The sequence below is a fragment of the Ovis aries genome, chromosome 9 (genome assembly GCF_016772045.2).
Source record: "Ovis aries strain OAR_USU_Benz2616 breed Rambouillet chromosome 9, ARS-UI_Ramb_v3.0, whole genome shotgun sequence".
NCBI lineage: Eukaryota > Metazoa > Chordata > Mammalia > Artiodactyla > Bovidae > Ovis > Ovis aries.
The window spans coordinates 89258050-89271874 of NC_056062.1; the positions used below are offsets into that span (position 1 = coordinate 89258050).

Sequence of the window (13825 nt, forward strand, 5' to 3'; positions counted from 1 at the left end):
TGATCCAATAATTGCACTCTTTGGTATTTACTGAAAAGAGCTGAAAACTTATGTCCACACAAAGCCTTCAAGTGGATATTTATCACAGCTTTATTTATACAACTGTCAAAATGTCTAAGTAACCAAGATGTAGTAGATGCATGGATAAACAACTTGTGTGTGTGTGTTCAGTCGCTTAGTTCAGTTCAGTTCAGCAGCTCAGTCGTGTCCAACTCTTTGCAACCCCAGGGACTGCAGCACGCCAGGCTTCCCTGTCCATCACCAACTCCCAGAGCTTACTCAAACTCATGTCCACTGAGTTGGTGATGTCATCCAACCATCTCTCCTCTGTCATCCCCTTCTCTCCCACCTTCAATCTTTCCCAACATTATGGTCTTTTCTAATGAGTCAGTTCTTCACATCAGGTGGATTGGAGCTTCAGCATTAGTCCTTCCAATGAATATTCAGGACTGATTTCCTTTAGGATTGACTGGTTTCATCTTGTAGTCCAAGGGACTCTCAAGAGTCTTCTCCAACACCACAGTTCAAAAGCATCAGTTCTTCGGTGCTCAGCTCTCTTCATGGTCCAATTCTCACATCCATACATGACTACTGGAAAAACCACAGCTTTGACTAAATGGACTTTTGTCAGCAAAGTTATGTCTCTGCTTTTTAATACACTGTCTAGGTTTGTCATAGTTTCTCTTCCAAGGTGCAAGTGTCTTTTAATTTCACCATCTCCAGTGATTTTGGAGCCCAAGAAAATAAAGTCTCTGTTTCTATGGTCTCCCTGTCTATTTGAGATGAAGTGATGAAACCAGATGCCATGATTTTAGTTTTTTGAATCCTGAGCTTTAAGGCAGCTTTTTCACTCTCCTCTTCCACTTTCATCAAGAGGCTCTTTAGTTCTTCTTGCTTTCTGCCATAAGGGTGGTGTCATCTGAACATCTGAGGTTACTGATATTTCTCCTGGCAATCTTGATTCCAGCTTGGACTTCATCCAGCCCAGCATTTCACATGATGTACTCTGCAAATAAGTTAAATAAGCATGGTGACAATATACAGCCTTGACATACTCCTTTCCCGATTTGCAAACAGTCTGTTGTTCCATGTCTGGTTCTAACTGTTGCTTCTTGACCAGCATACAGATTTCTCAGAAGGTAGACGAGGCAGTCTGGTATTCTCAACTCTTTCAGAATTTTCCACAGTTTGTTGTGATCCACACAGTCAAAGGCTTTAGCTGTATTAACTGATACTCAAAATGATAAATACTGTGGAGGCACTATTTTGGCTACTTACACTCCTTTGGTCCATATCTATTTTCCAATTGGTTCTCTAGGCTTTTGAGTGATTCTATTTATTAGCTACCTGATAGCTTTTCTCTAAGGTCCCTTTTGGCCCAAATCAGCTAGACCAGGTCTTTGTTACTTCAGTTAAGTACTCATACAGTAGATAAAGACCAGGAAGAAAGTTACATCTCAGATATGGTGGCCACAGGTGCTGCACGAGTTAACAGTGAAAACCAAGGATACAGCTCTAAGCTTAGCAGAGCAAAAGCATACGTATCAGGAATTACACTTAGATGGAATACACATCAAAATCATCAGGGAAGTGCTTGAAAATATGTAAGTTCACAGTTCACAGAAAACTAAATACAGATATCCCTGAAATATGCCTCAACCTCACTCATGAAAGAAATGATATATAAAATGACACTTCAGATATTACTTCTTACCTAAGTGTCATCATGCCTGATAGTGTATCTTGATGAGGCTATAGGAAAACAGGCACTCTCACAGACACCTGGTGGGAACACAGAAATAGTACAGATCCTATGGAAAGGAACTTCACAACAGTTGACCTCTGAACAACAGTGGTTTGAATCGTGTGGATACACTTCTACACAGATTTTTTTAAGATAAGGACATACTACAGTACTATACCATCAGGAGCTGGCTGTATCCATGGATATGGAACCATGGATATTGAGGGCTGATTGTAAAGTTATGCATAGATTTTTCAAATGCACAGGACTCGGCACCATAATCTCTGTGGTTCAGGGGTCAACTGTGATTGATAATATCACACATGCTTACAATTTGATCAAGCAATCTCATTCTAGAATTCTATCCTAATGACACATGAAGCCCTTTATTGTAGCACTATTTGCAATAGCAAAAAATGGAACTCAGTGTCCATCAATAGGGCACTAGCTGAATTAACTTTGGTACATCCAGTCAACAGAGTACTGGGCAGCGATAAAAAGGTGTATGGAATACTCTGCTATGGACAATACCCTAGGATATAACTGTTAAATGAAGAAAAGCAAGGTGTAGGAGCTAGATGCTAAGAAGTAGGAAGATTGAGAGGAGAGATATGCATGCATATAATGTGTATACCTGCTTATATTTTCAAAAAGAAGCAATAGATGGATAAAACAACACTTATAAAAATGTTTCCAAAGGTGGAAGGGAAAGAAGGGGAAGGAATGGACAGAGTACCCAGACTTCTCCAAATATCATTCTGAATTAACAATTTTGACTCTGCTACTGCTAAGTCACTTCAGTCATGTCTGACTCTGTGCGACCCCATAGATGGCAGCCCACCAGGCTCCCTTGTCCCTGGGATTCTCCAGGCAAAAACACTGGAGTGGGTTGCCATTTCCTTCTCCAATGCATGAAAGTGAAAAGTGAAAGTGAAGTCACTCAGTCGTGTCAGACTCTTAACGACCCCATGGACTGCAGCCTACCAGGCTCCTCTGTCCATGGGGTTTTCCAGGAAAGAGTACTGGAGTGGGGTGCCATTGCCTTCTCCAATTTTGACTCTAGAACTGTATAAATGCCTTATATGGTGATAAAATAAAATTAAATAAAAAATAAATAACTGAAAGCAATGAATCTGACTAACCCAGTTGGTGGCATAACCAAATGTAAAAAAAATTCTGACTATACATACAAAGGAGGGACGCTCACAGAGAAATCTTAAAACTGCAATGAGAGGGCCTGTTATTTTCAGTAACTTTAACACTGCTAAGACTTCTGTGTGTGTGTGTTAGGATAAAACAGATATACCTGTGCTGATATTATTTAGAATTAAAATTCTGAAGTTAAGAGAAAACAGAAATATAAAGTAAAAAGAAGTAAAAATAACTTTTTTCTTCTTTTAGTGGAAAATAGTTATTTACAGACTACAGCTATTCTTTAGAATCAGCCTTATCAGCATGAACTCGGGATTTGCTTTTTGCTTTCTAAGACAATAAACATCTTCTAGCTCTGTTCACTGAGAACTCCTATTAACAGCTGACCTGACAGTTATGAGTACCATGGGAATTACAGTATGTCTCCTTCTTATCCGAAACTCAACCTGCCCCTCCTAAGGCAAATATTATTTCTAATGTTCTAAGCACAGAGCCACATACAAACATCCCTCCTTTTTCATATCCATATGGCTATATGCACTATTTCATATTTCACACTTTGCTCTTTCACTTAAAAATATTATCTTAGAACTTGGCTCTTACTGGTACACATATTCATCTCATTCATTCAATGAAACATGTAATTCATTGTTTATCTAGAATTCTGCCAATCTTTTGGTATTAAAGATTATTTTTCTGTTACTCCTACTAATTTATCTTACAGATATTTATATATAAACTATATACATACATTATATGTGGACATTATTTATATGCACATATGAACAATATAAATACCTAAAAGATAAATTTATACAAGTAAAATTTCTGGTTTAAGGACTATTCTTTGAATCATTACTCCAGTTAGCTAGAATAAATGATCTGAGCAAGGCTCTTCCATGCTTTTACATATGCTGTTCCTTCTCCCTCCCATACTTTTGGCTGCCAATCTGCAGTGAACTCTAATCCTTCCTACAAGAGCTGAAGTGTCACCCTCTGTGACTCCTTCTCTCACCCTGCCTTCACAGACCTACAGGCCCTCTCCAGGTCCAAGCAGAGCTGCGACACTTTCCTCTAAGTTCTCATTGCATCCAGTTAACAGTCACTCTGCATGGTGACTGTCCATGCAGAACAAGTTAACAGTCACTCTGCATGGTGACTGTCCATGCAAAACAGACCTGCTTGACATTTTACAGTAAGTCCCTGGAGTACTAGGGTCTTGTGTTTTCATATATGGAATTCCACTTAACAACTATTTGCCCATGATTGAATGAATGGCTTAAACGCATGGAAAAGAGCTTTTAGCATCTTTCTCCATTCTAATAATCTTTTAAACACCAGTTCATTTCAATGGGGCTTATTCTAATACCCAAATTCTTCCACCACCAAAAAGAATAGAGCTCCTCTGCATCCAGTACAGGTTCAGTAAATACTCATGGAATAAATATTTTTACAGAGTTTCTATCTTTGAGGCCTACTGCAACAAATACACCATGGCATAAATCTAAAAGAAAAGATACTTATGAAATAAGTCTGCTATATTAGGTATTAAAAAGAAAGTATCATCAGAGAACTATTAGTTTAAATTACTGTGAAAACAACTTACCAGTTACCTGTAACTGCAACCTTCCACTGTGGTTATTACTAGTATCAGACCTTGGCGAAGCAGTGGCCATGTCCCAAAATTCAGCTTAAATCTACAAAAAAGTTAATTTATTCATATATTAGACTAGAGATTATAATTTTCAATACAATTAACCCTTGTCCCCAGTAAATCTTGCATGTTTCTTTTTATAGATAATATTTTCAAGTTCTATTTCACTGCCCCACCCTATTTTTACTTTTTAAATAAAACACAAAGCTGAGCTACTTCAGCTTTAACCTGAATGGCAACTATTTTAAGACTAAACTTCTATTCACCTTTAACCTACTAAGATAAAGATGAACATTAAGGGCAAGAATGAAAAAGTAATATAAATGTGTTTCTTACCCTCATGGACTTTATTATTATGATTATTAAGCATAATTTAACTTATATGCAAAGTACATCATGAGAAACACTGGACTGGAAGAAACACAAGCTGGAATCAAGACTGCTGGGAGAAATATCAATAACCTCAGATATGCAGATGACACCACCCTTATGGCAGAAAGTGAAGAGGAACTAAAAAGCCTCTTGATGAAAGTGAAAGAGGAGAGTGAAAAAGTTGGCTTAAAGCTCAACATTCAGAAAACGAAGATCATGGCATCCGGTCCCATCACTTCATGGGAAATAGATGGGGAAACAGTGGAAACAGTGTCAGACTTTATTTTGGGGGGCTCTAAAATCACTGCAGATGGTGACTGCAGCCATGAAATTAAAAGACGCTTACTCCTTGGAAGAAAAGTGATGACCAACCTAGATAGTATATTCAAAAGCAGAGACATTACTTTGCTGACTAAGGTCCATCTAGTCAAGGCTATGGTTTTTCCAGTAGTCATGTATGGATGTGAGAGTTGGACTGTGAAGAAGGCTGAGCGCCGAAGAATTGATGCTTTTGAAGCGTGGTGGTGGAGGAGACTCTTGAGAGTCCCTTGGACTGCAAGGAGATCCAATCAGTCCATTCTGAAGGAGATCAGCCCTGGGATTTCTTTGGAAGGAATGATGCTAAAGCTGAAACTCCAGTACTTTGGCCACTTCATGCGAAGAGTTGACTCATTGGAAAAGACTCTGATGCTGGGAGAGATTGGGGACAGGAGGAAAAGGGGATGACCGAGGATGAGATGGCTGGATGGCATCACTGACTCGATGGGCATGAATCTGAGTGAATTCCAGGAGTTGGTGATGGACAGGGAGGCCTGGCGTGCTGCAACTCATGGGGTCGCAAAGAGTCGGACACGACTGAGTGACTGAACTGAACTGACCAAACATAAAAAATAATAAAAATTATTAAACATAAATTTTTAAAAGTTAGTTTTAGCAATAAAAGGCATGTTGGTCAAACAGACCATGAAAATGGCATTGCATATCTGAAAAAGAACCATTTCGAATTTGCTTAAACTCTTCATTTTAGAATAGTTTCAGATTTACAGAAAAGTTGTAAAGAAAATAGCATTCTCATATATCCTATACCCAGTGTCATCTACTATTGATTTCTTTTATTAGGATGCTATATTTGTCCCATATCAATATATTAGTATTAATTAGAGCCTATAGTTTATTCAGATTAGATAGCACTTAAGAGAGAATCACCAAACTTGAATATAAACTTTAAAAATTCATTTAGAAGTAATGCTGAGATAAATAGCTTGAAAAATCAAATAGAAACTAAAAGACATGAAAAGATAAAATGTGACCTGACATATATTTCTGCTCATAATTTCAGAAAATGAAGAAAGAGGAGGAGAGGGAGAGGGTGGGATGATTTGGGAGAATGACATTCTAACATGTATACTATCATGTGAATTGAATCGCCAGTCTATGTCTGACGCAGGATGCAGCATGCTTGGGGCTGGTGCATGGGGATGACCCAGAAAGATGTTATGGGGAGGGAGGTGGGAGGGGGTTCATGTTTGGGAATGCATGTAAGAATTAAAGATTTTAAAATTTAAAAATAAAAAACTAAAATTTAAAAATAAAAAAAAAATAAAAAAAGAAAGAGGAGATCGTACTAGCAGAGAAAATGACTTAGTTTTCTAGAACCGTGAAATAAACTTGTTCACAACTCTAAGACACACTGCATGAAATAGTTGGGGTAAACATGAAGACACTCACGTTTGAACACACAGGGACACACAGCAGTCACGCTGCATAGCACCGAAACACAGGGCATGAAGACATTCACGTTTGGACACCCAGGGACACACAGCAGTCACGCTGCACAGCACCAAAACACAGGGCAAGCTAAAAGCAGCCAGAGAGAAGAGTGACGACACTCAGAAGAGAGTCAGGTGACAGCAGGATTCTCAGCAAGCAGCGACAGAAACACAGAAGGCGGAGCAAGCGTCTATCTGCGGAAACTGAGAAAATGGATTCAAGCACCAAAACTCTCTTTGGAACACAGAAGGTATCAAGCCTGTGCCAGAGTTTACCAACAGCAGGCCTTTACTTCGACAAAATCTGAAAGACACGTTTCCAAAACAGAATAAAATTACACAGGAGGATGCTCTGAGATGCAGGAAGGGAAAGATGAGTAAAGAAACTGGTCAGCATACAAGTAAATCTAGATAAACACTGCCAATAAAATAACAACAGTGACATCTTATTATGGTATGTAAATAAAACCAGAATAAACCATTAAAATACAGAACCAAGGACAGAGGCACCAAGTGGAGGGGCTGGGCAGGGAGCAAGAAGACAGGGGCTGACGAGGTCAACTCTCTGCATTGTCCGGCAGAGGGCCTGTGCTCTGGCTTAACTTTGGACTACATAGCATTCCCAGCAGGATTTCAAGGGTAACCGAAGAAGAACAGAAATAAGGAGTGTAATTTCCAAACCAGTAGAGTAGAAGAGAATACAATTTAAAAAAAAATTCAATTCCCAAAAAAACGGTTAGAAAAGGAAAGGAAAAAAAAAAGCATAAACAACCAGCATTATCAGAAAGCATAAAGTAAGAGAGTGCAAATATAGAAATAATCACAGTAACAGCAAATATAAGAGTAAGATGAGAGACGCCTACAAAATAAAGATGCTGACAAGCATGGAAGCAAAACTATGGAAAAGGACGTAAATACGAACAAAAGGAAAGCTGGGCTTAGTCATAATAGCAGAAAAAGAGCGTTATCAGGGAAAACAAAGAAAATGATACAAGAGTCAATCTAAGTAAGCAGACAGAGAACTCCAAATTTGCATGCTTTAAAAAAAAAAAAAAAAAAAAGCCTAGCTTTGGTTCCTTCTTCCAGCCCAACAAAGTGATCTCAGCCAAAAAGAATGGCAAGTCCCTGACAGACTTCTGGGTTGAGGAATGGTATAGCATGGTAGAAGCACCATCTATGACCCCAAAACAGACGACTGAGGCTGTTTCAACCATTTGACACCGTTACGATGATAGCACGTCACAGCACCTGAGACTTGACTTCCATCCTGCCCACTGCTCCACAGGCTGCTGGGAACAGGGCCACTTCCCCATCTGCCACCCTATGTTGTCTTTCTAGGGAGCCCAACTTGTAAGAAGCAGAAATCTCCATTCAGGAGTTCTTTAGAGTTATCAGCACCGAGCATTTACCGTGAGAACCCAGTAATGCAGGGAGGTGGAAAGGTTTTCATTATGCTCAGTTTGAGAACCTGGAGTTCCTGTTCAGCCTAGAGCCTCAGTAAAGAATCTCTAGACAGCAGAATTCCAGGGAGCCCTGCTAATCAAGGACAGGACAGGGACAAGGATGGTGGTTCTTTTCACTGAAAAAGAAATCACAATTTTCACAAAACAGATACGGACCGGAGAAGCTGTCCTGCACAGACAGCCTGGATTCGCCTATTCACCTAGAAGAGGTGAAGAGAGCTTTGAAGGCAAACATCATGATCACTATGGAGGCCACGACTGCCGTCATGACTAAGGCAGCAGAGGCTGTAACAGAGGCCATGACTTCAGGATAAACAGTGGAAAAAGGCAAGCTGCAGCGGGTACTAGAGGGACAATGACTGTGAAGCTCCATAGATAGGACGTTCAGTCGCAGAGCACCAAAGACAACTGCTCTCAAGATATTATAGGTATGACGACAGAGGACCCTTCCAGAGACCCAAACTGCATTTAAAGCCTCAGGGTACTCCTAACGAAGATGTCTCCTCTGCTGGCACCTCCTTATCTAGCTTTCAGGCAGCTTCTATCTTTGAGGCAGCAAAGCTCAGCCGGATGCCCAGCTGTGAGAGAACAAGGAGAAGAGCAGCTGCAGAAGGAACGGGAGAAAGGGCAGCATCGGCTTGCTGTCCAGTCGCTCAGCTGTGTCCGACTCTCTGTGACCCCATGGACTGCAGCGCGCCAGGCTTCTCTGTCCTTCACCCTCTCCCGGAGCTTACACAAACCCATGTCCATCAATTCGGTGATGCCATCCAGCCATCTCATCCTCTGCCGTCCCCGTCTCCTCCCGCCCTCAATCTTTCCCAGCATCAGGGTCTTTTCCAATGAGTCAGCTCTTCGCATCAGGTGGCTAAAGTACTGGAGTTTTAGCTTCAGCATCAGTCCTTCCAATGAACACTCAGGACGGATTTCCTTTAGGATGGACTGGTTTGATCTCCAACTAGAGTGACAGCCTCGAAGGGACACCAAAACTGGCAAAGTAAATAATTTCAAGAACAGTGATGGTTGCGAACAGGAAGTAAGTCACCTTGGACTGGGACCTTGCCGCATCCACCAGAAGTCAGATCAGGGTGTGTGAAGGAGAGAGTGAGACCTCTCTGGAAAAAAGATGAAATACTCAGTAAAAGCAAAAGACTGTCACTCTCCGACTTCTAAGCCTCCCAGACCTGATGAGCTATCAGAGGAAATGCTGGCCCCTCCATCGAGAGAATGCTTAGGTAAAGTGAAGTGCTAATCCTCTGTTGATCTCAGTTCAAACACAGAGCAGCAGTGCCCTACAAGTGATGGGGAGATGCCACTCCAGTTCAACCATCTCAGCAAGGATCAGCCTGGAAAGATGAAAATAGGGCAGATGTGGTGAGCACCCCGAAAGGTCGAGAGTGGGAGCACCAGCATGAGCCAAGAGGTGAAGTAGTCAGGACAAATGGAAGAAGTCCGAGAGGAGACAGGACAAAAAGGATCAAGAGCTCTAACCTGCATCTGAGAACCCAAAGGAACCTGAAGAACGCAGCTTCTAAGTTCAGTACCGTGAGTGCACTGCTCTCCCAGTTGACAGTGCAAATTAAAAAGAGAATTCTACACCCCGTGCTTTCTCCTAGCTTCTCTCTAGCCTGAAACATTTCTAAGCAAATCAAATCTCCATCCAGACCAGGCAAAAAAGAAAAAAAAAAAAAAATCACAATCTCCCAGGAGGAGAAAAGCCTGTAAAGACTGTAGAATTACAGGAAGAAACTGACCACTGATTTGGGTGATTCAACACACGCTAATTTTCTATAGATCAAGTGAATCAAAAAATACCTAAAAACAAAATAATGAACAAGAATTTAATGAACAGAACCTAACTGTTAGAAAACAAACATTCTTCTCAAGGATACATGGGACATATAGAAAAACAGTACATACGTTGGGAGGTAACTGCCATTAAATTTCAGAGAATACGTATGATTTTCTTCCTGGGTGCTGATAAAAATGCGGTTAAGTTAAAAATCAATAATGAAGGAGTCATTTTTAAAATACAAATAGAAAATAATAACACTTCTAAATATTGCATGAGTCGTCAGAAACGGTAATGGAAATTTTTCAAAAAATACTAAAAACTGGACTCCCCGGGAAGAGGGGTTTGTGAGTCCACCTGCCAATGCAGAGGACACAGGTGAGGTCCCCAGTCTGGAAAGACTCCACCGCCAGGAGCAACTGAGCCTGCAGGGCACAAGTTCTGAGCCTGCGCTGTAGAAACCTGGAGCCAGAAGTACTGAAGCCTCCTGCCCCAGGACACATGCTCTGTAACAAGTGAAGCCAGTGCAGTGAGAAGCACCCACGTCTCAACAAGAGCAAAACCCCTGCTCACTGCAACTAGACAGAGCTCTCGAGTAGCAATGAAGACCCAGCTCAACCAAACATAAATAACTAAATACAATTTCAAAAAAGAAAAATGTTTCGTTGTTTAGCTGCAAAGTAGTGTCTGACTCTTCGTGACCCCATGGACTGCAGCACATCAGGCTTCCAAAAACACACTTAAAAATGAATGTAACTGAACTACAAACATTTTTGGAATACAGTAAATGTTACAGTTTGAGGCAAATCTATAGCCTTAATGACTTGTCCTAGGAAAAGAAGAAAGGCTGAAAATAAATGAGTTAACAGGACAATCTGTTAAATTAGAAAGACAGTAATCAGTAAACCCTAAGAAAGCAAAAGGTAATAAAAAAGCAGAAACTAATGAAGTAAAAAAAAAAGTAACAGAGAGTATCAACAAAGTCACAGTTCTTAGAAAATACTACAACAAATAAATGTCTGGCAAGACTTGGTGAAGGGTGAATACAGTGGCGCCCTGATGGATCACAGCCTGGCTGTGGTGAAGGAGCTTGTGTGATTCAATGAAGCTATGAACCACACACTGCGGGGCCACTCGAGACGGACGGGTCATAATGGAGATTTCTGACAAAATGAGGGCCACCGGAGGAGGGAACAGCAACCCACTCCAGCATTCCTGCCACGGGAACGCATGAACACTATGAAAAGGCATAAAGATGTGACAAGTGGAAGATGAGCCCAACACGCTGGAAGGTGTCCAATGTGCTACAGGGGAAGAGCAGGGGGCAAACCATTCACCATCACAGCCATCCAAGTCTCTGCCCCAACCTCTAATGCCCAAGAAGCTGAAGTTGACCAGTTCTATGAAGAACTACAAGACCTTCTAGAACTAACACCAAAAAAGATGTCCTTTTCACCATAGGGGATTGGAATGCAAAAGTGGGATGTCAAGACATACCTCGAGTAATGGGCAAGTTTAGAGTTTTGGCAACAGAACACACTGGTCGTAGCCAACACCCTCTTTCAACAACACAAAAGACAACTCTACACATGGACACCACCAAATGGTCAACACTGAAATCAGCCTGATCTTCTACTCTGCAGCTGAAGATGGAAACATTTTATATAGTCAGCAAAAACAAAACCTGGGCTAACAGTGGCTCAGATCATAAATTCCTTATTACAAAATTCAGACTTAAATTGAAGAAAGTAGGGAAAGCCACTAGGGCCATTCAGGTATGCCCTAAATAAAATCCTTTATGAGTATACAGTAGAGGTGATGAATAGATTCAAGGGATTAGATCAGGTAGCCGGAGTGCCTGAAGAACTATGGATGGAGGTTTGTGACACTGCACAGGAGGCAGTGACCACAACCATCCCAAAGAAAAAGAAATGCAAGAAGGCAAAATGGTTGTCTGAAGAGGCTTTACAAATAGCTGAGAAAAGAAAAGTGAAAAGCAAAGGAGAAACGCAAAGATATACCCAACTGAATGCAAAGTTTCAGAGAATAACAAGGGAAGATAAGACCTTCTTCAATGAACAATGCAAAGTAGAGGAAAACAATAGAATGGGAAAGTCTAGAGATCTCTTCAAGAAAATTGGCGATATCAAGGGAACATTTCATGCAAAGATGGGTTCAATAAAAGAAACGGTAAGGACCTAATAAAACCAGAAGAGATTAAGAAGAGGTGGCAAGAGTACGCACAAAAATTATACAAAAAAGATCATAATGTCCTGAATAGCCATGATGGTGTGGTCACTCACCGAGAGCCAGCATCCTGAAGTGCGAAGTCAAGTGGGCCTTAGGAAGCATCACTACGAACAAAGCTAGTGGAGGTGATGGAATTCCAGCTGAGCTATTGCAAATTCTAAAAGAATATACTGTGAAACTGCTGCACTCAATATGCCAGCAAATCTGGAAAACTCAGCAGTAGCCACAGGACTGGAAAAGGTCAGTTTCATTCCAACTGCAAAGAGGGGCAATACTAAAGAATGTTCAAACTATACAACTGCACTCTTTCCACATGCTAGTGAGGTTATGCTCAAAATCCTTCAAACTAGGCTTCAGTAATATGTGAACTGAGAACTCTAGAAGTACAAGTTGGGTTTAGAAAGGGCAGAGGAACCAGAGATCAAATTAACAAAATTTGTAGGATAATAGAGAAAGTAAGGGAATTCCAAAAAATATTATTTCTGTTTCACTGACTATATGAATCACAACAAACTGTGAAAAATTCTTCAAGAGATGGGAATACTAGACCATCCTACCTGTCTCCTGAGAAACCTGTATGCAGGTCAGGAAGCAACATTTAGGACCTTACATGAAACAACTGATTGGTTCAAAATTGGGAAAGGGGTACGTCAAGGCTATATACTGTCACTCTGCTTATTTAACTTCTATGCAGAGGACATCATGTGAAATGCTGGGCTGGATGAAGCACAAACTGGAATCAGGATTGCTGACAGAAATATCAACAACCTCAGATATGAAGATGATACCACTCTAACAGCAGAAAGTGAAGAGGAACTAAAGGCCCCTTGATGAAAGTGAAAGAGGAGAGTGAAAACGCTGACTTAAAACTGAACATTCAAAAAACTAAGATCATAGCATCCTGTCCCATCACTTCATGGCAAATAGAAGAGGGTAAAAGTGGAAGCAGTGACAGATTTCATTTTCTTGGGTTCCCAGATCATTGTTGATGGTGACCGCAGCCTTGAAATTAACAAACGCTTGCTCCTTGGAGGGTCTTCCCTTGTGGCTCAGGAAGTAAAGAATCCGCTTACAATGCAGGAGACCTGGGTTGGATCCCTGGGTTGAGAAGATCCCCTGGAGAAGGGAATGGCTACCCACTCTGAGATTCTTGTCTGGAGAAAAGGAAAGCTATGACAAACCTAGATAGCATATTAAAAGCAAAGACATCACTTTGCTGACAAAGGTCCACAGAGTCAACGCTGTCGTTTTCCAGTAGCCGTGCACAGATGTGACAGCAGGACCATAAAGAAGGCTGAACGCTAAAGAGTGGATGCTTTCCAACTCCAGTGCTGGAAAAGACTCCTGAGAGTCCCCTGCACTGTGAGGCGATCAAGCCAGTCCATCCTAAAGGAAATCAGTCCTGTATATTCACTGGAAGGACTCATGCAAGCTGAAGCTCCAATACTTTGGCCACCTGATGCGAAGAACTGACTCACTGGCAAAGCCTCTGATGCTGAGGAAGACTGAGGGCAAGAGGAGAAGGGCATGTCACGGCATGAAACAGCGGGACAGCAGCACTAATTCAACGGACACGAGTCTGAGCAAACCCCGGGAGTTAGTGCAGGACAGGGAAGCTTGGTGTGCTGCAGT

At 41.2% G+C, this 13825-nt stretch overlaps 1 protein-coding gene across 17 annotated transcripts in view; it reads right to left on the minus strand.

Annotated features, from left to right (window-relative positions):
* The window catches only part of WWP1 (WW domain containing E3 ubiquitin protein ligase 1), a 156772-nt gene that overhangs the window by 110456 nt on the left and 32491 nt on the right, over positions 1-13825 (minus strand). For all 17 annotated transcript variants that reach the window (XR_009595095.1, XM_042254512.2, XM_027973247.3 and 14 more), the window contains one exon: positions 4503-4593. Coding sequence is in view for 16 of the 17 variants with exons in the window: in XM_042254512.2 (XP_042110446.1) it covers positions 4503-4572 (70 nt within the window). In the remaining variant the exon portion in view is untranslated. The remainder of the gene's footprint in view (positions 1-4502; positions 4594-13825) is intronic.